The sequence below is a fragment of the Halichoerus grypus genome, chromosome 7 (assembly GCF_964656455.1).
Source record: "Halichoerus grypus chromosome 7, mHalGry1.hap1.1, whole genome shotgun sequence".
Classification (NCBI taxonomy): Eukaryota; Metazoa; Chordata; class Mammalia; order Carnivora; family Phocidae; genus Halichoerus; species Halichoerus grypus.
Window position 1 is genome coordinate 81,757,769 of NC_135718.1, and position 26,488 is coordinate 81,784,256.

Genomic DNA, 26,488 nt, shown 5'->3' on the forward strand with positions numbered 1-26,488 from the left:
GGGAATTTTTTTGAAGGACAAGGGGACACTCTGTTACTATAAAGACAAAAATATGAGCACTAACATAATCAACTTTTTGGGTATCTCTAAACTCTGAAATTTCTTTGCTTAACAAAAGCTACAGAGGCAAGATGTTCAAGGTTTATACAGAAGTAGCGCTGGCTAAAATTAGAGTAATGAGAAAGTTAGTTGTCTTCCACCTGGAAGATGCTACCACTACTGTCGGACTACAGTTAGCCTTCTGTCTCGAAGACCATACAACCACTGCCTAAATTGCATGCTTTAAACTTATTTTAACAAAATCACTTTTCACTAAAAACACATTTGTTGTCATTTCTATTTGGGGGCTAGAATTTTCTTAAAATAGCCCAAAGTTCTTTTGGGGCACCTGGGTGGCTCAGTCGATTAAGCATCCAACCTTTTTTTTTTTTTTAAGATTTTATTTATTTGACAGAGAGAGACACAGCGAGAGAGGGAACACAAGCAGGGGCAGAGGGAGAGGGAGAACCGGACTCCCCGCTGAGCAAGGAGTCCGAAGTGGGACTCAATCCCAGGACCGTGGGATCATGACCTGAGCCGAAGGCAGACGCTTAACGACTGAGCCACCCAGGCACCCTAAGCGTCCAACTCTTGATTTCAATGCAGGTCATGATCTCAGGGTCATGAGATCGAGCCCCGTGTCAGGCTCCACGCTGAACGTTGACCCAGCTTAAGACTCTCTCTCTCCCTCTGCCCCTCCTCACCAGCTTACCCACTCACTGTTGCTCTCTCTCTCTCTAAAACCAAAGTTCTTTTTATTAATTGCTTCAATTAAAATACATGGTCACCAATAATGTTTTTCTGAGATTATTATGCTAAAAGAGACTATGTTTTAAAAAGCTTTGCAGAGGGCGCCTGGGTGGCTCAGTCGTTAGGCGTCTGCCTTCGGCTCAGGTCATGATCCCAGGGTCCTGGGATCAAGCCCCACATCGGGCTCCCTGCTCGGCGGGAAGCCTGCTTCTCCCTCTCCCACTCCCCCTGCTTGTGTTCCCTCTCACGCTGTGTCTCTGTCAAATAAATAAATAAAATCTTTAAAAAAACAAAAATAAAAATAAAAATAAAAAGCTTTGCAGAGAAATACAGATCATAGGCACTGAAAATTTGTTTCAGGTTATCATCTTATGCCTAAGCCCAAACTGTTCCTGGACATACCCTCAATAGATGAGTACCTATAGAATATAAGCACTCTAAAAAGTGTGCAGTGACTTAAAAAATTCACACTTAACATTTATCACAATATTGTTTCAAAATTATCTCATTTCAAATTAAAATCTTTTTTATAATCAGCTTTTATAATTTATAATAAAAGTATCTGTATTTATTCTGACCTCTGGATTTATCACTTTATTGTTAAAATCTGTCAATAAAATGAATCAAATTCTAATTGTTTTCTTTTCAAAATATATATATATATATATATATATATATTTATATATATATTTACAACTGAGAATTTAAGAGTAAGATTTTTTTAAAGATTTTATTTATTTGTTAGAGAGAGATAAAGAGAGAGAGAGAGCACAAGCAGGGGGAGCAGCAGAGGGAGAAGCAGGCTCCCCGCTGAGCAAGGAGCCCCATGTGGGACTCGATCCCGGGACCCTGGGATCATGACCTGAACTGAAGGCAGATGCTTAATAGACTGAGCCACCCACGTGCCCCTAAGAGTAAGATGTTTACAGTAGGTTAAAATGGTTGATGAAATGTTACTTATAAACTTACAGGTATTAATCTTAGGGCTAGATGCAAAGGAAAACATGGTGGGAAGGAAAATATCCACAAGTTACCAAATTTAATGTGCATTACAGAGACCCACTTCTCATTTTGAAGTAGACCTATTATCTTTCCAGGTGGTGACCTGGCTCCAGCAGCATCCCCAGGATGCATACTCTCCCTGTTACTACCCTCATGACCCTGGCTTCTTTGAGCATCTGTTATTCATCAAGTCATTTAAACATTTTATAAGTCTGTCCTTTTTCCAGCCAGCACATTGTCTGTGGATAAGAAGTCCTATAATATCTGCCCTCTGCCATATTGGTAAGAACCCTGGCTGAGGGATGTTGTTGAGCACAGGATTTTTAACCACACATTCCTGAGTTAGAATTTGGATGTGTACCACATCCTGGGCAAATTATTTCAGTTTGACCACTGCCATCTAAAAAAATGAGAGTAATACTAACACCTCAGTTTAGCATAAGGGTTAAATAAGATTACATATGTGTGTGTGTGTGTGCACATGCATGTATGTTGTGTATACATATGTATATGTATGCACATATAAAAACGTATTTATCCATTATTAATAATAATTGCTCAAAATTAGGAGTCTTATTCTATTCTATGGAATGGGGTAAATAGCTTGCATATACCTTATTAATTTCCCTTATAATATTTTAAACATTTTAATTGCATCCTTTCCCTTTTCTAGGCTAAATACTTAAGGGCATGATACCCTGGTTGCCTCCCCAAAGTGGGTTTGTGGTAGTGTCCATGTTGAGACATATTAGATCAGAATCTTCTGGTGTGGGACAGAAGACTCTACATTTTCTATGGATATACAATATCCTCACACACTTGATTTAGAAGACCACTGGCCCAGGAGCTCTTGGCAAAAAAAAAAAACAAAAAAAAACATGTAGGCTCACCTTCTTTTTAAATTAGTAGCCTGGGGCTTCCTCTATAAACTGACTTAACACTCACCTTGGTAACCCTGGAGGTAAGAGATTCTTTCACTGATTCACATTTTTTTTTTTTTTTAACCTAGAACACACTTGTACTCCAGATTCAAAGTTTTCTTTCAAAAAGTTAGGCCTTTCCTGCTTTTGGCATTTTTTACAGCTTCAGCTCACTGGTCTGGAATACTTGATGAAGTCTTTACCAGAATATGAGGCTCTTTCCACTCATGAGAATATGGTTTACACTGAACTGATTATGCTTTGTGGGTTTCCTTATTCTTTCCCCTAAGACTATTTTCCCACGAGGGAACTAAACTATTTACATCCACAATACCGCACAGAGGACCTCTACACCCAAAGATGCTGGTGTATCTGCTACAGAGAAGACAACTTTAAAATGCAACACAAAGAACCCTATGCCCCCAGGCAGAGGATAGACAGAACAGCTGTGGTCCAACACCAGCTTCTCCTTCATCCAACCTTATTCCTTCCCTTCCTCTGCTCCTTTCCACAATAATTCAAATGCTAAAATTGCTAATTACATATGCTTCTGCTCTTCCCCCTCCCCACTTGGATCTTGGGGTTGTTTGAGAAAGATCAATTTCAAGGTCTAGCATTTTTCATCTTCAACTTCTTGGCTATTCCTACAAGCATTTAAATAAGCACCAGTCTTTTAAAATGCTATCTCCTTTTTATCACTGATGTCAGCATGGTATCAGAGTTAGCTTTCCTGAAACTAAATACCAATAGTATTCACAATAAAATGATACCATTAATGTTGTAATAAATATGAGTAATTCAACAGCATCAGTTAAGCACATAATAAAACAGGACAGTCACTAGATAAATAATAACATTTTATGTGAAATTTTGTATTACCATTTTATAGCTAGTCTTAAATGCATAAAATCAAGCAATTATAAATACAAATTTTATTTTTTAATATTGCCAGTATGATGTAGATAAATCTCTATTTCTAAAAAAAAAAAAGAAAGAAAATCATAAAGCTTTCTCTTTCTCATTTGGTAATGAAGGTCAAAGTAGAACCCAAGTGCTGATGTATTTTCTCAGGTAATCTTAAGATTTTAAAAGACCCTAGAAACAATCTAATTTAACCCTCTCATTTTACAAAAGAGGATTAGAAAATCAGAAAGATTAAGTGACTGAATCAAGGTTAAAAAGTTAATTAGGAACCGCATGCCATGCACCAATCATTTTATCGTAATTATATTATACGATATTTGGGAACAGGACTGTCCTTCATTCTCTTTATGAATACCTAATAGTACTACTTTATTCATATAAAACTTAAATAAATATTAATTTAATTTAATTCAGTTCAATAAGTATAAGGAGACCTACATAAACCAATAGACTAAATACTATCTCCGAATGAAGTTACTTTTTGTATCTTTTGGTTTTTATCTGTCCTCTTATACTTATGAGAGACTCAACACAACAGAACAAAGATTACAGACTATTACTCCTCTCTCTGAATTCTTCAGTAAGTTTACTTAATTAGAATAACAAATACATAAATAGATAATTCATATAGGCCTTATTTTGTTATTTAAATTTATGAATTAAGACTTCCAATCTGAAAAAAAGAAAAAAAATGGAAAATTGCCTTTTTTTTTTTTTTTTTTTATGTTATGATTTAAGTAGGTTTACATAGCACTGTTGCCTGCTGGGTCAATTTGTAAAATATATCAAGGTCTGTACTTCCATGCTGATAATTTTCAAATAGCCTCTACTTTTCAAAGGAAATACTGAAAGCAAAACTTCACAACTCTTCGGTTCATTCATCAAGTCAATGTGAAGCCTTAATTTTCCTCCAGAAAATAGCAAATGCCATTATCCTACAGGGAACATGACATTATCTCAGCAGGGAAAAAGGATGTATCCAGATTTTATTCTCTGTAGGTCCCACTTGATATTTGATCAAACATTATAAGGTGATCTTTTAGTGTCCAAACCATTGTCTATAAGGAAAACAATGAGGCCAGGTCAACTAAATGCTTAGTGTCACTGAAAAGAACTGTGTATTCAGATTCTGAAGATGTCATTCTATTTCCCGGAGTCGAATACGATTTCACTCCAGTGAAATCCTCTTATTGCACTGATTATTGTAGGCAGCAGCTTACTTAGACAAATCAGTGGTATGACTTGCAAATAGGAACTGAGTAAGAAGTGGATTATAAAATCTCACTCATTAAATTATAAAATAGTTAAAAAGTCATTGGTCATAATATACAAGTATATATAGATTTTACCAGATCTACATAGCATGGGACTATCCTCAATGAAAATAAAGTCATAAAATAAATTGATGACTATTAAGGGATTTTAATAAAAGCTTAAATGGTAAAAACAAAAGGTGCCTTAATTCTTAAAATTAGCATTATTAGCACTGATATTAAGCAATTGTAGTATTTTTTTTTTTTTTTCTCCAGAATAATCATGAGAAAAGGTCATGGCTATGGAAGAGAGCGGAAGATAAAGTCTAGAATCCAATAGTCCTAGTTCAGGGGAAGGTTCTATAACTCGTTTATGAGGTGGGTGGGAGTGTAGGCCAGGGGCCATTTAGCCAAGTCAATTATCATCTTTCAGCCTCAGATTTCTGGTCTGCAAATTTAGAGTAATACAAAGTCACAGTGTTGTTGTTCAGATTAGAAATTATGCATAGAGAGTAGCTTGTAAAATGTCTACTGCATGCTAATTAAATAGTATCAATCATGTTTAACTCCTCTTCAGAATAACCCAATATGAAAAAGGCTATTCTTTAAATTCATTCAAACTTTGACTCTTACTTTAGGTCAGTATATAATAGCATTCCTCATTTCTTCTCAAGGAACAGTCCTTAACCATTTTCTCATGTTCATATATATACATCTATTTGCCTTTTGGGTATATGAACAACGGTCAAATCCAACTAAATGAGTCCAAAATTCAGCTCATCTCCTTCACCCAAACCATGCATGCCAACTTGATATCACCACCCTGTCACCTTAGACAAAAAGGTCTAGATTTTTTTTTTTTTTTTTGATGATTCCATCTCTCCACCTTCCTAACAGGCCCCGTTCAAGCCATTAGTCCCTGGATTTTTCCAGTGGTGGAGTCCTATCTCATCTCCCTCCCTCCAGTGTTGTCCCCCTCAAATTCATCTCCCACAGAGACACCAGACAGATTTTCCAGAAACTAAACTCAGAAGTTCTCACTCAACTTCTAATTTAAAGTCCTTCACGAATACTCTCCACAGGCTAGATAATAAGTCCAAGCTTCTTAAAAAAAACAAATTCAATTTTCCATGAAATGACCCTTAACTCTCCTGTCCCTTCTTGAATTGGTTTATGCACTGGTTACACTGACTAGACTGGTAATTACCCATAATGACCAAGCTCTTTCAGACCTCTCAGGCTGCACAAATAATGTGACATACTTTTCTCACCTGGTCAACCTTGACTCATTCTCCGAAACTCATCTGCTTGGGAGGCCTTCTAAGTACTCCTTCATTGTAACAAGTGCCCTCCTCAATGCCCCCAGAGAGCGGAGAAATTGGCTGAATCACACACTTACCATGCTGAACTGAATTTAATTATTTATAGTCCTACTTTCCACTCTTTACTGTAATTTTTTGGCACATGATGGCACTCTGTTTATCTTTGTATTTCCATGACACAGTAAGTGGTAGTTGTGTAGTAAATGGTTGATTGGATGGAATAGGAAATCTTACTATCACGGACACCCCCTTTTTTTTTTAACTTATTAGTGACAAAATTAGACAGAATTGGTGTATACTATGAAAGAAGGCAGAACAATTTCAAATCTGCCTTTTCGTTGTGGGAGCTCTTTAAAGTTATTTGAGTTTTGTATTACACTGCCTCACTTCCTAATTCATCTGTTTAAAAAACAGGGAAAAAAAAGATGTTTGTTAAGAACTTAGGAAAACAAGAAAAACAGATGACTTTTTAAGCACCTAGGGCATTCCACGAATTGTTTGAGAGACAACGGAACCACAGTGATTCTTGCCCTTGGGAACTAAAATTCCAGTGGGGAGGAGGCGAGGCAGACCATCAGCTTCATACCCTAACTGAAGGTACATCATAGGCTATCTCAGGGCGGTCAGTGCAGTGGATAAAAAGGGGCATAGAAGTAGGGAAAGGCTGTTGCAGCTCTAAATACTTTGTCTGGAAAGACTTTGCAAAGAAAGTGAGATGGTTGGGTAGGGGCCAGAAGGACCGGAGTCCATGGACAAATGGAAAGACGAGCCATCCAGGCTGAGGGGAAGGTCAAGCTAAAGGCTGGAAGGTAGCTGCCGGGCTCAGGGACAAAAGGAAGTGGCGTGAGGGCTGGAGTGGAGAAGCAGGGTGGAGCAGGAGATGATGTCCCACAGAGGAGGTGACACTAGGGAGCATCCTCTGGCTGGTGGCAGATGGCAATGTGTGCTGGGCTCCCTGGTCTTTTTAACGATTTTGTCTTTTACTTTGGATCAGATGTGAGACCCCAAGGAGAGCTTGAGCAAAAAGAAAGTGTGTTTCCTGTGTTACTAGAATCTCCCAGGCCCTGGAACAGAGAAGGGATGGAAGGGGCACTGGCGGAAGCTTAAGGAGAAGATGTTTCAACAGCCGGGACAAGAGAGAAGTGTGGCACAGACTGGGATGTCAGTAACAAGAGCAAGGGATTGTCTGTTTCTGTGTGCTTTTCGGGAAGAGCTTAGAGGCGTTGCTCAAGACCGCATTTGAGTTTGAGAGAAAGGAACACACTGAGCATGGTTCCAGGGGTGCTTGGCCAGAGCAGCTGCAAGACCAGCCATCAGATGCCAAGTGACACACGTGCTGTTGGAGGTATGTTGGATAGTCGGGAACCAGATCCCCCCAGAGGGACCTGCGGGTCTAGAAGTGACAGTGGGAGAGGAGGTTAGAGGTTAGGTTAGAAGAGGAGATAATGGGGAAGGGGCTACCATCTGTAGATGGAGGAGAAGACAGGATGAGACTCCACAGGAGAACACGAGGGAGGAGGAGGAAGGACAGTCCACTGATATCTGTGAGGAGCAAAGAGTCCCCCTAGGACAGCCCCACCATCGAAGATAAGAGAGCTGCGGAGTGTGGCGTGGAGGTGTAGGGTGCACTCTGGGGGATGGCTCAATGGGGAATGACCCCTCTCACTGTGTTACAGTCCTCCTGTCACATCGCTTGGCCCTTATGTAGTTTTGGGTAGTGGCTCTCTGAAAACTTTCTCTACTGCCTCCATAAGGTTGATGTCTTTAAAATTTCTTACCCTTTGGGATCAGTTTTGATAAACTGTATCTTCTGGAAAAATTATCCATTTCACTCATGTTTTCAAATTTTGCATATGTTAAAGTAAAGGTGTCTCTTATGATTCTTTTAATTTCCTCTGTTTCTGTAGTATTTCCTTCTTAGAATTTATTACTGAAATTTCTCCATTTTTTAAAAACAGATTTATTTATTTATCTTAGAGAGAGACAAAGAGAGAGCATGGATGGGGAGGGGCAGAGGGAGAGAGAGAGGGAGAGGGAGAGAATCTCAAGCAGACTCCCCGCTGAGCACAGAGCCCAACGTGGGGCTTGATCTCATGACCCTGAGATCATGACCTGAGACAAAACCAAGAGTCAGATGCTTAACTGAATGCAGCACCCAGGTGCCCCTCCCTATTTTTGATTAAATGAGGTGGTGGTTTATCCATTTGATTATTTTTTATATTTTTTATCTCTTTTATTCAGAGAACAAAATTTGGATTTATTTACTGGTTTTAGAGATCTTTACCACTATTCACACTTGCTATTACAATTGTTAATTCTTTCTTGCATTTTTTGTGGTTTTTATTTCTTTCATGAGGTTACAGAACAGCTGTATGGAATCTTCATAAAAATTTCTCAAAAAGAGAAGAACAGACTAATTTCACTAAATAAAGTAACAAACATAATCTAGCATTTTAATTCAAGAATAAAACATCACAGCCTTGTGGCATTCATAGTAAGAATGCAAAATAGATTTATTTAGGAACTATATCAAGATCAATCATATGATTAGCTCAAGAACAAAAGTCATTACTGTCTTCATAGATGATGGGTATATATTTTCTTATTTTAAAAAGCCAATAAAATGGGAATAAACACTTTCTTAATATAATTTAATTTTTTTTTTTAAACCATAAACCAATATACTGAGGAAATCTGGTAGACATTCCTACTTGAGTTAAAAACAAGATGAGCAAGGATGCCTGGGTGGCTTAGTCAATTAAGAGGCTGACTTTTGGTTTTGGCTTAGGCTGTGATCTCAGGGTCATGGGATCAAGCCCCGTGTCAGGCTCCGTGGTCAGCAGGGAATCTGCTTGAGATTCTCCTTCTCCCTCCATCCCTACTCCAAAGTGTGTTCTCTCTCTGTCAAATAAATAAATAAATAAATAAAATCTTAAAAAAAAAAAAAAGCATTTTTATTGAAACAATTAGCCAATGAAATTAAAGGAAAGAAAATGGAAGGAAGGATATCAAATTTTCACTATTTATAAATACATTCCTGGATAACACTGAAGAATTGATGAGAAAACTACAAAAATATAAAATAATTAAATAAGAAAGTGGGTTAAAATTAATAAAAAGATATTAATAGCTTTCACATATATAAATATCAACCAGATAGAAGAAGAAAGAGAAAAGAGTCTATGTACAATAATAGCAAAAGATAAGGAAACAGACCAACAAAGAAATGCACAGGACTCATATAAAGAAAATATTTAAAAAATAAAAACTCTTACAGGACACACAAGAAATTATGGGCAAATAGTTCTTGGATAGAAAGATTTGACATCAAAAACATATAATTTAACCCTAAGTAATTTATGAATTTAATGTGTTCCTAGTAAAAATATGGTTAAAAACTTCACTGAACTAGCTTATTTATAGTAAAAAAAAATTAATATAAAGAGCAACCAAGACATTTTTAGAGAAAAACAGCATTGGGGTAAGTTAGCACCACCATATTATGAAGCACAGTTTAAAACATTAACAATTAAAATTGTGACAATAGCTCATGAAAAGTTGGGTGAACTAATGGGATAGAAGAGAAAGTTTCAAATCAAACTCAAATAAATGAGAAAATGTATGATATAATTAATGTAACATCTCAAATCAGTGAGAAAAAGATGAACCATCTAGTGTATTATATGGGAAAAATGGCAGAGTAGCCTAAAAAAAAATATTGCTGATTGATACTTCCTCCTATACCCTAGGATAAATCCCAAATGCAACAAAGATTTAAACATACAGCATGAATCTATATAATCATTAATAGCAAATATAAAATAATTATAGCCTTGGCTTGAGATATCAATAGAAAGATGGGCAGAGACTATGAACACAGACTTTACAGGAAAAGTAACAGAATTGACTCATAAGCATAAGAAACAAACTTACTCATAAGGAAATAAAAATATGTTATTTTTTACCTATTAGATTGGCAAAAATCTACATGTTTGATATGACACACAGCTGGGGAGACTGTAGAATTACCTACTCTCAGACTTGACAGCTGGAACTGTAAATTGTTATGAGCCCCACGGAATACAATTTGGCCGTTATTGTTGAAACTTATAATTGCATGTGCCCTTTGGTAAATGAGGATTTACTATGCTGACATATTTGCACATATATTCAAAATGACGCTTGTTTGGTATCATTTATTTCTTCATTGTCAGTAAAGGAGTGACTGGAATTTGAAAGTCCATCGACAGCGGGTTTCTTACACAGTATAACACATGTATGAAAGAATATTATGTAGCTGAGAAAAGAGTTTTGAAGAAATTATTCAGTATTCATATTGAAAGAACCTCAGGATATGTTGTAAGGGGACAGACCCACCAGATGCAGGAATGAATTACTATTCATTCATATTTTCTTTAAATGCATACTGAAAATTGGGGAGCAAGCAAGAAATTAATAAAAAAGATATCTCATGTAGGGCACTAAATAAATGCAGTTGTAATAGTGGCAAGTCTTTTGCTTTTTACTCTCTCACACCATCCATGTATCTATATATTTGAATATGTATATATGGGTTGAATATATATTTTGTAGCTAAATGATCAATTCTATAATAAATTCTAGATAGAATATATAGTGCATATATTTTTATGTATGTGTGTATGCATATATATTTTGTATATATAAAGAGAGGAGATATATATATATATATATATATATATATATATATATATATATATTTATGTATATATTTGAATAATTACCCAGACATTGAGAGGCGGCTTCAAACCCAAGACATTTCATGTCGCTGCTATGTCTGTGACCTCTCACTGTTAGCAAACTTGCTTTTCAGCAATAAATTGCCTACCTGTTTCTGATATTTCCCAGTTCCCCCCTAGAATAGAGATCTGCATCCCTCACATCTGTGAAATCACAGTTACTTATTTTGTGGTTTAATCTTTATTGTCCTTTCCCTACAACTTAACCAAGTAAGAACGTGCAGTTCCTGAGAATTTGGGCCCTTGAATTTTCTGGTCAAATTTAGATGTGTCAGAATAAAAGTACACTTCCTGTGCTTCCTCTGTGTCAGGGCACGGTTAACCGGGAGCGCGGAGAAGGCGCAGTGGCTGCGCTGTGCCTTACCTTCTCTCCGCGGAAGGCGCATTATCCGCGGCCTGGACCGTGAGTGCGTAGGTGCGCCCCACCGTCAGTGCCACCCCCGGGGCGATGGTGATGAGCCCCGTGGTGTGGTTGATGACAAAGTCGCCCTGAGCCCCCACCAGGATTTCGTACGTGATCTCCCCGTTGGACCCTTCGTCTGCGTCCACGGCTGTGAGCTGGAACAGAAAACCACATCGTCAGTCCTCCTGGGGCTCAGCTTTCCATCCCGTGTCCCTGTTCCCTGACAAAAGGAGCATGCTTTCAAAGACAAAGTATAAGTGAAGAAAGATCTCTTGGCACATTCGCTCTTGTCTTGAAGGGTGGCAAGGGTGCGCCGATTTGGAAGCAATCCCAGCAGGAAGGTTTTTTTTTTTTTTTTCTTTTCTTATGAAAGTGATGAAAGTTTTGGATCTTGAAGACTGTCTTTATTTTAATTTACTAAAGGAAAGAAGAGAAAGGGTCTAACAGCAAATCTAATATCACTAAGGGAAAGTTAATTTTTTCCTTCTACGTTACCTCCTGTTCTGGACATAAAAACACAGATTACTGCCTACCGAGACTGGAGAAAACCTAGTGGGTGAAGTCTGTCTTTATTACTGTCATCCTTCCTTCTGCTTTTGCCTTTTACATCCATACTATTTTCCTTCCGTCTCTCAGAGAGTCTCCCGTCCTTGCATCCTTTTTATTTCTACTTCGCTTTAGGAAAGATCTTTATGATCTTGTTCACACTGACTTACAAAAGACGGAAAAGGCCTAGGGTATTGCCTTTCCAAAATCAAACAAATGCATCTCTGATTGTAGAATAGCTTACTAAAAAATTAGACTGTCAAGCCCAAGAAGTTTTGTTGTTGTTGTTGTTGTTGTTTTTGAGAAAAGAGAATGAATTCAGAGGCCCTTGATATCACCACATGAGCATTCCTAAGGCTAATTTGTAGGTGTTTATAGTCATTATGAAGCAACTTGTATCCAAAAGTTAAAAGTATATTTGGGTCATTACATGTGAAAACAGAATGACCATTGTTAATTCAATAAAGCAAAATTAAGGTAAGAATGACTTAATGAGTTAAATAAGGCTCTTTGCTGTTAAATATAAATTTACCCCCTGGGGGAAAGTAGTAGTTCTAGTGGGAAATCTTATACTATGCATTTTACAGACATTCACAGAAATTTCTCTCTTTTTTTTTAAAGATTTTATTAATTTATTTGCGAGAAATTGAGAGAGAGAGAGAGAGAGTGAGCACACAAGCAGGGGGAGGGGCAGAGGGAGAGGGACAAGCAGACTCTCCCCTGAGCAGGAAGCCAGATGCTGGGCTCGAACCCAGGACCCTGGGATCATGACCTGAACCGAAGGCAGACACTCAACCTACTGAGCCACCCAGGCACCCTCAGACATTCACAGAAATTTCTGTTTTCCTCATTCCAAAAGTGATCGATGGGGATAAGAAAGGTGGCCTCATATAAGTTTACACATAGGGGAAAATAATTAAAAGTTTCCTCTTGAATAAGTAAAATATATGATTTTAATAGGTAAACCTACAGAAAAAAATTTTCTTATTTACTAACATTTTCATATGTATTTCTAACCCCTAATTTTCACTTCTATAAAGTAATAGTTTTTTATTGTTCACAGATTCCTTTGGGTGACCCCTGGACCCTCTGGTGCACTTAGATCAAATGTAAGTGTGCACATTTACCTTGAAACTTGAATTCAATTTCAAGAGCGCCATGTTAATTAATGGCCCATTCAGATGTTCATGCTCACCATCCTGAGAAAATGTAAACAAAGTGCCTTACACACACCATCACCCTTAACGGGATATACAGTGCATACTCTGTTTCTGTGTTTAGCATCCACTGCATTCAGAATGATAATGTGCATAGAAATAGTAGCTACAAAAATAATTGAGAGGGAAGAAGGAAATTTGAGAGATTGGCATTCAGTTAGCTGAGATTAGGTATTTGGGGGTGGACAGATGTGGTCACCAGAAGGAAATGCATTTCATAAAATGACTCTGGGACTTATAGGAGGATGATAGACATGGTCCTAAAGGCAAAGGAGAAGGAAACTATTTGCAGAAACAGAACAGATGAATGATGTATATTTATGGAGAATGAGTCAAGCCAGACCGACTCAATTCTCTTTTGCATGTGGGTAAAATTAGAAAATTAAGAGTGGGGGTAGCAGAGGAGATATCAATTTTGATTACAGTAAATCACTTAACATAATGTCTCAGGAAATCTTAATTAAAATTTAGCTCAAATTGGATTCAATATTAACATTCTTCCTGGGACTTAAATTGGCTAAAGGAATCTAATGATAAATGGCAATGCATCAAGTTAAGAACGGTTGAGGAGCATGCTTTGGGGATGTGGGTATTATGGCTGGCCTTATTTAACATTTTCATGAATGATATTGGAAGGGAGGATAAGCTGGATAATAATTAAATTGAGGAAGGCACCCATCTGGGAGGTGCTATAAATACCAGAGAGTACTGCAAAGCAGAGGTGAGGAAAACAGCCCCCAGACTGCAGAGCGAGCCAACCACAGAAGACAGGCAACACCACTAGATCCACAGAAACCAACGGCAGGTAGAGAGTTCAACAAATAAACCAAAAATCAGTTCCATGTTTAGGTGATTTAAATAACTTTACATTATTTTTCAGTTTTTTAGTACTAAGTCAGAACACAGTGGGCTAAAAACCAATATAACTGAGTCCCCACACGTGCAAACAAAACTATGGTGAAGCAATTATTTGGTCCAAGATTCGAAAAGGGAACGGAGACACTGGCTGAATATCCAGAAAAATGGTAATATCCCTTGTGAGAGACCCGGAACCTAAAGTCTGATGGGGATTTCATTCAGTTATGACCCAATGACTGTGACCAGGGGTCTCCTGAGATGAAGTCATGTGAAAGTGTTCCCAGAGCAGAGGGGGTGTCCGCCTCCTAAATCAAAGAGGACGGAGGAACAGTTGATGTTCATGGAGAAGCCAATGTGTTGCTTACAAGTTACCAGGCAGTAGAATAAAATCTATCATTTGTAATTGGTTTCCTGCAGTGTTATGATACATAAATGGTAAGACACTCTAAGCCATGCATCTGTATCTCTTTTTCTGCAGCGTACTACAGTCCTCTTCACGGAGTTGAATCTCACCCTCCCACCATTCCTTCCTCTTGCCATCCCCATACCCACGCGTTCCAGACATCCTCAGCCACCCCTCTCTCCCACGATAAAAAAAAAATAAAAACGAGTAAATAAACATGACATGGCTAGATCTGACTGTGGTTTATTTGTCTCCTCAATCTCTTTCCTGTGCCTGAGAAACTGAAAAATAATGGCTTTACGTAAAAGGACAAATGTAAAGAATGTTGGATCATAAACTGAAAAAACAACCTTAGATTGGAGTGTCACAAATGAAGCAAGGATTCAATAAAAGTCATAGTTCATACAGAAATCATCATACTTAAACTATAATCAACTGCACGTGGTATTTTTATATGAATGATGTCTAAGCTGACGGTGACTAAGCATGTTGACCCATTGGCATCCTGGGCTTTGCTTCTAGGAAGAGCCTCTCATTTTCCCCGGAGAGATGCTCATCCCCTTCACAGCCCATGGGTGGGTGGGGCTGGTTCTAGCTCCAGCAATGCGAGTGAGATTCAGGCCTGGACTGTTTGGTTTAAGAACTGGCAAGTTATCCAAGTTGGTAGAGTCAGGGTAACTCCCAGAACCACGGGAAAGAGTGGCTCTTAATTACCCAAGGGCTAGACTGGTCAATTTATATCTGACGTTTGCTCATCTTTACACCTGCATTGGGTCTCTCCAGGACTGAGAAAACGACAATGCCAGGAAATGGGGAGAATATCATTGATGATACTGTTTGCACGTTTGCCTGACCTTTACTGATATATGAACGAAAAACGTACTGCTTTTTTTAAAAAAGAAAAAGCTAGTTTAATTTGACATTATGTCTCTTCAACATTGAATCCCAAATATTATAGGAAAAGAGTTATGATTAATGATTCTCCTTGGCTTGCTTTGTGACTATTTATTCTTCTAGGGGTCCTGTACTTGCAGGTTTTGGTATGCGGTGCCAAGTGGTCCCTAAATACATGAAATCATCCTTGATTATTGTATGATTATTCATTACAATGGCCAAAGATCATGCTATGGAAGTGGTAGAGTTACCCCTGTTTAGAAATCATGATTAGCTCCTTAACAAGTAATAAAAAATATGTATACATAGATACACAACACACACACATATATATTTCCCTGTAATAAAGCAGTTCTTTTTTAAACAAAGCAATTATCTAAATTAATAAATTAAGCAGTTTAAAAAATATATATTTCTTAGAATGTCTTTCTCAATCTCTTTATTCTTCATATTAACTATTCAAACCAGGCAGACAAAAAAAAAAAAAAAATAGAGCCATATGTGTAAGTTTGGTGATATTTAGTACAAGGTAAGGTCATGGATACTCGTGTTTAGATCTCTTTAAAATGAAGTTCAATTTGCAAAGTGAACTCTGGATTGATGGCTTGTGAAAACATGTAAATCTGAATTTAGAAAAGTCTGGAAAATTCTGTATCCTTTCCATAAGTGTTATAGAAGTGAGCCAACTGAGACTACTTGGTGATAATCATAAAAAAAGAATTAATTCCTAAACTTGCTTTGGGGAAAATAATAATCTGGAGGAAAACATTCATTTCTAAATAATTAATGAGAGCCTATAATGGTGCCAGGGACAGTGTTAGATGCTGGGGGTAAAATTGGTAATTAAAAGATGGGCTCCTCTTCTTCTCCTCTCCTCCTCCTCCTTCTTCTTTTTGGAATGTACCATCAGAGAAGGAATATTATTAATAACAAGGAAATCTATACTGACCTGATGTGGCAGGCACTAGTGAAAATGAGCATAAGCAACCATGAGTGAGCTACAGGGTACGCATGAAAGTCCTCTGGTCTGGGTCACATTCGAGCTGGGAGTGAAAGATGGATTACACGCAGTTAGTGGAAAAGGGAAGGGCATGTGCGGGGACCCTGAGGACCGGGAAATGGATAAGGCTCTCGGGGACGCCGAATGTGACAATCTGGAGAGAGTAGCGCAGGAAGCCGAGCGACAAGCAGAGACATCCTGAAGGGCTTCTGGGGACGTGACAATGCCTTTGAGACTCAGCATGTGACAACTGAATGCTGGGTTTACTTGTATTCGGTATTTTATGGATAGTACTCTCTGCACTCTTTTTTTTCTCCTTTCATTTTTTGTTTTGAGAGCAGGAAATGCTGGAGAGAGTGCCATAATTTTAGGTAAGAAGGTTTCAGAAAATAGCAGTGAATTCATTTAGTGGTTCTTATTTATAATAAAAATTACAAAAGAACTGTGCTTGTCTCCAAAAAATGGATTGAAACATTTCACCCCTGACTTAGATAGCAAAATACATTTGAAGAAGGGGAAGTTTTGGTCCACAGGATAGACCCCAAATGAAAAATGAAGAATGAGCCTCACTGCTTCCCGTGGTGTGCACAGTCGACCAGCTAGACCACAGCCTTCTGCTGCATCACGATACAAAGTGTTTTGTTCAGGAAACCTCATCATCTGAATATCTGATTCAATCCAGTGCTTTCTATTACAAAGGGAGATCATCTATTAACAGGGGTTTCTTTGTATTCTAAGTTCACCTAGAGAGTAGGAAGGGTGAGCGATGGTGCTGGGGTGAACTCCTCAGGAAGGATCACTGAGAAGACACTCTGCCCTTTTCAGAACTTTTCCAGGAGAGTGTCTGAGACTTGCTTATTTTGATTTTTAGCTAAGGCAGGAAAGACTGCACTGTGCTTCCAGACATTTACTTCTATCTCCTAGTACGTCATGCCAATCCTTTCATTTTGTATTTTTCATTTCATGTAGATTTTTTTTTCTGTTTCTTTCTCGGTCTATTTGTGAAAATAGCAGAAGCGCAGTTCTTGAAGGCTTGTGCAATAAGTTGCAGGATTACTTTTTTGCTAAATGATTTTGCAATTCTCTTCAGACTGTACTTCCTTTGATTATTTTAATTCAACAGAACAAAGATTCAGCGCCCCAACACACCTGTTGCCCTATAATTTTTATTAGACAGAGAGAGGATGCCTAATATGAAATTTAGGGTCTTATAAAATGAATACATTTGCACAGTAGTGATATAAAGCCATATGGAATTTTCCTTCTTTGATAAAAATAAACTATAATCCATGACTTATATTTGATTCATGAAAATATTCATTTCAATTATTTCAGTAAAAAGAAAAAAAAGAAGTATTTTCTTCCTGTTAATACAGTGCCTTTATTTTATTTAATTCATTGGTTTCCCTTCAATTCATCATAGGAATCCCTATTTTCAACATTATGTCCCTTACTTTATATTATACATTTGGTCTCATCTCTACTCCTGACTGAAACTGTTCTTTGAAAGTGGCAAAGAGGGGCATTGAGAAGGTAGGACTTCTGGTTCTGGTGGTGTGAGAAGGCTGGAAAATTCTTTTCTGAAAAAGCAAAAATCTAAGCAAAATGTGGGGTGCCTGGATGGCTCAGTCAGTTGAGCGTTGGACTCTTGATTTCAGCTCAGGTCATGATATTGGGGGTCCTGAGATCCAGCGCATGTCATAGGCTCTGCATTCAGCATGGGGTCAGCTTGAGATTCTCTCTCTCTCTCTCCCTCTGCCCCTCTTCTGCTCATGCTTGCTCGCTCTCTCTCTCTCAAATAAATATTTTTAAAAAAAATCTAAGTAAAATGATCAAAAACACCATTTGGGGCTCTAAGACTCCACTGAAGTGGACAAATTGAGACATTACTCACAAAAAAACAGTTGCAACATTAGGTAAGAAAAGCAGGAGTCAGTGGCCTTGTTTGGACATCATTGGATACCCCTGACCCCCCCAAGTACACTTGACACATGTTATAAAAGTAGGGCTGGTCATGAAAAGCAGCAGGCTTGCTTTAAGAGAGGGCAGAGTGAGTTTGGTGTGGAGTTAGTAAAGAAGCACAGTGGGGACTGAATGTGGAACATTCAATACAAGTTGTAGAGCTGCTGTCTCACCTATTGTAAGCAAACAAGCCAGAAATTCAGCAGAAAAAGAGAGAAAATGAGAGCCCAGCAGAAGGGCTGGATAGGCTCTCCGCACATCTCTGAAACTACTCCCACACATGGAGGAGCCCTGGGGAATGTCCATGCCAACAGGAAGTCTTGGGCCTTGCCTAAGCTTCCTGTGCTCATCCCAACCCATGTTCAGGTCAACGGGCAGAGGGTGCAAGCAGCCTTATGGGCTTAGGTGTTTGTGCAAATCACTGGCTGACATGAAGCCACACAGAAATGAAGAATCAAAGCAAAAATCATGCAGAGACATTAGGAACCACACCCTTAAGAGAAATATGTTCAGGGGATGAAGTCCAGATATGTTATTAAAAAAAAGGCCTCAGAGTCAATATCAAAATCCAGAGGTACTATAGTGTTTAAACAAACTGAGTAATTAAAAAATAAATCTAGAGATTGTTAAAGAGAAGATTTTTCTGACACTTGCTAAAATGGTAAGGAAGGTACAGTTCAGGACCTTTGTGATAGGTGTCAGGACTATCACAATAGGTGGGGGAGAGGGGGGCTCAACTGAGCTCCAAAGAGCTGAGGATTTACAGCCAATGAGCAGAGTGGATGGAAAATTATTAGGAGAAGACATCAAGGGTAGGGGGCTTGTTAAACCAACTTAACAGGATTTTCGCAGAAGGCAGGCCAGGGTACTCAGATATCAGTGTAGGTGATGAGCAATTTTCAGCCAAATTGCCAAAAGATGAAGAAGATGTTAAGAGCAGCAAAAATACTCATTTCATAAAAGGACACAATGTATCATTTGTGGCTGACTTCTTATTACAAACAATAGAGGCTGGTAGACAGAGGAATGACATATTCCGAAGCACTGGGATGAAAAACAACCAACTATTGACCAGGGATAATATATCTGGTGAAACAATCCTTCAAACTAAAGGTAAAATAAAGACATTCAATCACTTTACATAATACATCATATTAATACAACAAAGGACAAAACCACATGATAATCTCAATAAATACAGAAAAAGCAGTTGATAAAACTGAATGTCTATTTATGGAAAACGAAGATTCAGCAAACTAGAAATAGGGGGAAATGTCTTCACCCTGAAAAAACCATCTATAGAACAACCAACAACTTGCGTTATGCTTAACAACGAGGGCTGAATGCCTTTCCATCAGATCAGGAACAGGAAAAGGATGCTCTCAGCATTTTACTCCACTTTGTACTGGATTTTCAAGACAGTGCAACAAAATACATAAAAGAACAACAACAACAAAAGGCATCGGGTTGGTAAGATGAAGTAAAACTATACTTATTTGAAGAAGATATGATTTTCTATGTAAAAATGCTAAGTAATCCACAAGAAACTGTAAGAACTAGCCAATGATTGCCAAGGTTAAACAAAATCTGTTGTATTTTACTATATTAGCGGTGAACAATCCAAAAATAAAAATATTTCCATCCACAGTAGCTTAAAAAATGACAAAATAACTAGGAATAAATTTAGCAAAATAGGTGCAAAATGTACATACCAAAATCCACAACATTGCTGAGATAAATTTAAAAGCATGTTGGAAAGACAGTCCATGTTCATGGATTGAAAGATGTAGTACTGTTAAGATGGAAATTCTCCACAATATATTTGATTTGTAAATTCAATAGAGCCTCTACCAAGATCCTTATCAAGCCTTTTTAGTAGAACTTGTCAAGTTAAGCCTAAAATTTATATGGAAAAAGAAGGGACCTAGAATAGCCACAGCAATTTTAGAAGAGGAAAATAATTAAAAAAAAAGACACTATCTGATTTTGAAACATACTATTCTACAGTAATCAAGAAAATGTGGTTTTGGCATAAACTATACACAAAAGGAACAGAAGTCCAGGAATAACCTCTTCTGTTTACAGCTAACTGATTTTCAACAAAGATACCAAGGTTATTCAATGGGGAAAAGATCATTTCTACAGTAAAAACTGCTGAGACAATTACACATTCATGTGCAAAAGGTAAAAAATAAAAATAAAAATGAACTGAGACTTTTATTTTATAGCATTCAAAGTGGATCCCCCCGTACAATGTAAAAGCTAAAACTATGAATCTCGTAGAAGATAAAACAAGAGAAAATCTTCATGAACTTAGGTTGGTAAACATTTCTTAAATATGACATCAAAGCATGATACACAAAAAGAAAAAATGATAAACTGAACTTTTTCAAAATTAAAAGCTTTAGCTCTTCCAAAACCACTACTAAGAATATGAGAGACAAACATAGATTGTAAGAAAATATTTGCTAATCATATATCTGATAATGGACTTGCATTTGCAATTTACAAAGAAGAATTACAAGTCAGTACTAAGAATACAAACATTACAAATTAAAAAAAAATGGGCAGAAGATTTGAACAGACATTTTATCAAAGATGGAAAAATTGCTAATGAGCACATGAAGAGATCTCAAAATCACTAGTCTTTGGGGAAATGCCAATTAAAATCACAATGAAATATGGCAAGGTACCTGCCATAATGGGCTTGATAAAGAAACTGACAAAGCAAGTGTCAGTGATGACGTGGACATGTAAAGGGTACAGGCATTTTGGAAAGGAGTTTGGCAGTTTCTTGAAAAGGTAAGTATATTCCTCTCATACGACTCAGCAGTTCTACTCCTAGGTGTCTCCAGATACACCCAATGGAAATAAAAAATACGTGTCCATAGAAAGGCATACAGAACATTCCTAGCTACATTATTCATATTCTCCAAAACTGGAAATAATACAAATGTCTATCAGTTAGGTAACAGATAAAATGTGCTGTTTTTATGCAATGAATACTATTGAGTAATTCAAAGAAACATATATAGGACTGAGTCTTTCTACTGCATAGATGGCTAAACACAGTCATACTGTTTCTGCTGCTAAATACAGTAGTACTGAGTCACACTAAGTGAAAGAAGCCAGGCCAAAAGAAAAATAAAAGGCTACATGTTGTATATTACCAAATTTTTGAAATTTTTAGGGACAAAAAGCAGAACTGGTTTCCTAGAGGAAAGGTTCCTATTTCCACAGGGAACCATTCTGGGTGATGATGAGGTTTGGACTTGGATTGTGGTAATTGTTACACAGCTGTTACTAAAAAAAATCACCGAAATGTACACTGATGATAAATGTGTATTAGGACATGTAAATTGTGCTCAGCAATGCTGTTAAAAATTACAAAGAAAATTCAATCCACATATAGGGTCTTTATCCATTTTGCCTTTCTATGCATTGACGGGATACCATTCAGGCCGGCCAGAACCGCTGTAATTGTTCATTCGTTGTTTTTGTGACTTGGTCCATTTTTCTCTCTCCTTTCTCCCTTCCAACACACGTTCCAAAGTTTAGGTCTTGGTTGTATTTATAAACAAGTTTTCCGTCTTTCTCTTTTAAACCTCTGTGTCCTGCTCTTCTCTCAGGTAGTTGACTATCTGCTCCATGTTACTCCACGACATCTTTTTAAACCTACTCCTTCTCCCTGGGAATGGAACAGAAGGGAAATTTCTGGAAAGCAAGGAAGCACATCAGCCTTATGGAAGAAAAGTGGAGTATAATCAGCAAATCCCACTTTGGAAGGATGGGTCTGTGTTAAGAAAAGTCATAAAAGGGAAAAAGGTGAAAATGTGGAATATGGAATGGGAATACGCAAGGATTTCAAGGGAGGATGTCTTCTGTGAGAACATCGTCAGAGAGGACATTTCAGAGAACCTTTCCGATGTGATACTGAGTCATGGCTAATGCTAGAGGAGGCCACAGCCTTTGGCTTTTGTGTGAAGCCAAGGTATAAGGCCTACCTGGGATCACTTGGAAATGTAGTTTTCCATGATACCTTTGGTGAGGTTTGGACAGATTAGGGGTCAACACTGTGTTGCCTCATGAGAGACAAATGCCTATTGCATTAAAATGATGCCCAGAAGCTCATGTCAGTGAAAATGTATACCTAGGGGATGGCATACGGTTAGGACGCTAAAGCAGATGAAACCCAGAGTTGACTGAGAGATAGTCTCTAATGCCTACCCCAGTAATGGAAAATGTATGATACGTGAGAACAACCTGGTTTTGTTGGGAAAGCTGATATAATAACATGGCATTATTAATTGTGTTGCGTTAAACATTCAATCTCTTGGCCTCAGCTGTATGATGCAATAAAGGATTTCTTGTTCATTTATGCAGTTGATAAAAATGAAGCCTGAGTGGATATTGATCTCTTGGATAGAAAGATTATTTGGGAAGGCAACCTAGAACTCACCAGCTAGGTAATAACCATGGGGACAGATTTGTTGGAGGAAGAATTTAATTTACGTTGGAAAAACTTACATACACAGTTCAATGTTTCCATCAGCACTAATAAAAAGGTGTAAGTGATAGAAGATGAAGGAAAGAAATAATCTTTAAAATGTTAAAGAAATATCAGACAACTTACTTAGGAAAAGGTATGGTTGGAAATGTATTTCGCAGAGGAAATTCCAATTCCTTACTGGATAAAAGATATTCAGGTGTTTACCAATGTTTTGGTAAGTCTGCTTTTATGCACTATGTATTATAGAAGTTGCTGTAACAAAACTTTCAGGAACATGCCTTCCCTGTATGTATCAAGGGGATAATACATCCCAAGTGCAGATGATTTAGAAGACATCAGAAGTTGTATTTAGAGGTCATAAGACTTCCACTATGTTCTCGCCATAAAAGTTATGTGTTGCCTACCCTGTATCCTCACTTGAAGCTAAATAAACTTGGTGCTACAGAGGCCTATTGGTTCTCAGTCTGAACCTAAGACCACTCCTGCTGATCAAGCAAATTGGGCAATGCATAAATTAGTTATGTCCAGATTATACTCTCTGCAGCCTTAATGTGAGCTGGTGATGCTTTGAAAAAAAAGCTTACAGGGCTACTCGTCACCCCTCTTCTGTTCAGCATGTCCTAGACTAATCCAAGATGGCAGCCTCCTCAGCAGAGCAGGTGTTTAGCAAAGGGATCTTCCAGATGTATAATTCATTAATGATACCATAATCATTAATTTTTTATGGACCATTCAAAGTATTGTTACTGGAGATGGGGCTCTCATTTAGGCATTCCTCTGCCTGATAAAAAGCTCAAGAATAAAGCAGCAACAAGGTGACCGTTGAAAGTGTTTCTTTATATTGCTTGAGAATTTGGAGAGTTAGCTCCTTTTCTGCGGCAACTTCATAATCCTCTTGTAGGGTTTCACTGAGTCTCATTACTCAGACTCGGAGACCGTAAACCGGAACCTTAAATGCTTTCAAGCGGCTACGCTCTCTCACGCTCGGCTTCTACCCTCATTACCTCCGAGAAAGAGTTCCTCAAAGTCGGCTTCGAAGAAATGCCATCGCCCAGGACTTAACTCATCAATTTAAAGACCTCGTCTTAAATACTTCTTCAAGAAACCTTACATTGTCTACAATGCGCAATCTGAATTACTCTGCTGTGCAGGATATGCCTTTAATTGAGAGGTAAACTGATACATTTATTCAGACCTTAATTTGTGCCAGATGCCGCGTTCTAACGCGTAGAAGATACTGACAGAATATTTTCTGTCAGCTTGTGGTCTAGAAGAGGAGACAGGAAAGAAAAGTTTCTTTAATAGATGTGCTAGTAGAGAAGGATAAGACTACAAAGTCCAGAAATGCCTGTAATGACATTCTTCTTGGAAGAAGAAACCAAGGCATACTTGACTTAGTAAAAGAAAGGCAAATCTCTCACCATTTGGTTCCTCCCCTGTCCAACAGCATTCAGAGTGGTGTCTTTAATGCCCCATGAAATACCATGCCTTTGGTTGTACCCATCCACCTCCAATAACCTTGCCTGTCTGAGCACTTATCATCCTGATAGGTTCATGGAGTTCTCATCAGCAATGAAGCCTTCCCAGCTATTCAAGCCCTACCGAACCATCCTCCCCACTCATGTTCAATGAACTCTCATCGTATTCTTAGTCTGTTCCATATAATTAAAAAAAAAATAAATCAATAATGGTTTGTGATATTTTCTGATTATTTCACTGTGAATAAGGATCATCTCTTACAATATATATGAAGCTTCTCAAGGGTTAGCACTGCATCTTTTTCATCCTATTTTTCAGAGCCTCTAGTTTAGCATCACATACATAAAAATGTATACACATTAAATTATAATTTGTCTAAGGATATACATATATGGCATATGTTTGTAATATGCATGTATATTAGGGCTTTCTCAGTGGTGTTTTGCTTGTTTTATTGGCCAAACTGAATGAGCAAGTTTACTAGGCTTCCAAGAAATTCCTAATTCTCTATTTGGAATATTGGCTTTTTTCTAAGATTCTCTGTCTTTGAAACATCTCAATATGGAAGCATTTTTCTTTTACTCAAATAACTATGCTTTGACATTTTAACATAATTTACTGCAAGAGGGAGTTGAGGGGGAAACAGATTTTTTTTTTTTTTCTGAAAAGCAAACAAACTTTGGTGATATACAGAAAAGGAAAAAATGTATAAAATGTATTACACATTTTTGTTTCTTTTAGTTTCTTCTGGTTTCTAAATTTCAAGTCAATTATTTAGTAAACCAGCAATATCTAGAACTGTAATGATGAGTAAGAATATTGCCAAAATTAAAAATGTAAAATGTAGATGATATTAAAAGCAACCATACACAATTAAAAGCTTTATAAAAATGCACGCATTTAAGCATCAATTACTGAAATTGACCATGGAGGGCTTTTACTGTGACAACCCAAAACATGCTAGATAGATATAAAAGCAAATGAACTTAACTGCCTTTACAAATACACTTCCTGAGAAAAGCTGGGTTTCTAAATATATCAGGAAAGGGCGATTGAAAAATAATATAAAAGCCAAATGCGAGAATTATTTTTTACCTATACAAGTTCAAAATGCAGATGTTTGTGATCACTGTATTGATATCATTAATATTTTCCCCAAGTTTATCAAATGGGAAAGCTTAATCTACACAACACAACTCTTAAGGTCTTAAGAGCAATTTAGATGTTAAAAAATTTTGTAGTGTTTAATTGGATGATATGAGCCATAGTTATCATCATCAAAAAATAAAACCATTATATGCCTTTCTCCCCTACTACCCTAGTAATTACTGAAGGTCAGAAATTAAATGTTAGTCGTTTCTTTATTCCTTATGATTTGCACAGCGCTAAGCACTTCACTCAGCACAGTGAATGATTTTCAAATAAGTGTTATTCACTTTTACTTCTCCAAAAACATGTGAATGCTTTCTCATTACATTTTTTCAGTCAGATTGTTCAGCCTCTCAAGAGCCTTCATTGGAGAGATTCTTCTGGATAATCAAGCTGGGAAGTATGATGTCCTAGGGATACGAATGCACCTGCAGTTTAGCTGAGTAATTTTTAAATCACTTTAACCTGAAACATGGGTAATTTCCCAACACTCATACATAAATTAAAGAACACTTCTTTCACCTGTACCCATTAGTTCCTTTATCCATTTGTTCATTAAACAAAAATTTATAAAACGTTTACTATGGACCAGGTGCTCTGTCTGATGTTGTATACAGACAGCAGTAAAACAAGAGAGAAAATGGAGAAACCGACAGAGTCTACACATCATTTGAGCTTACTTGAGCTTATTAACTAATAGGAGAAACAGATCATTAAAATTATAATAAATTTGGAAATATGCTATGAAGGAAGAATCAGGCTGCCCTGGGATAATAGAGGGAGGATAATTTGGGAAAGGAGTCCCGGAAGGCTTCCTTGAAGAAGTGACATGTAAATTGAGATCTTAATGATGAAAAGCATGTGAATAAAAATTGACGCATTAAAAGAGCAAGAGAAAGGTAGTTGACGAGAAGGAAATTGGAGAGACATCAGCAGACGGGTCATGCAGGATAGTGACTGGGCTTTATTCTGATAGCTGCGGAAAATCACTGAAGGCATCAGCAGGACAATTACTGCTTTGCTCTCAAATTTACAAGAGTCCAGTGGGTGCTGCATCAACATGATGGGGAGAGGGGATA

The 26,488-nt window shown here is 37.6% G+C and overlaps 1 protein-coding gene across 7 annotated transcripts in view; it reads right to left on the reverse strand.

Moving 5' to 3' along the window:
- PCDH15 (protocadherin related 15) overlaps positions 1-26,488 on the reverse strand; it is a 1,707,782-nt gene that overhangs the window by 311,959 nt on the left and 1,369,335 nt on the right. For all 7 annotated transcript variants that reach the window (XM_078077809.1, XM_078077807.1, XM_078077810.1 and 4 more), the window contains one exon: positions 11,353-11,546. In XM_078077809.1, coding sequence (XP_077933935.1) covers positions 11,353-11,546 — 194 coding nt within the window. The remainder of the gene's footprint in view (positions 1-11,352; positions 11,547-26,488) is intronic.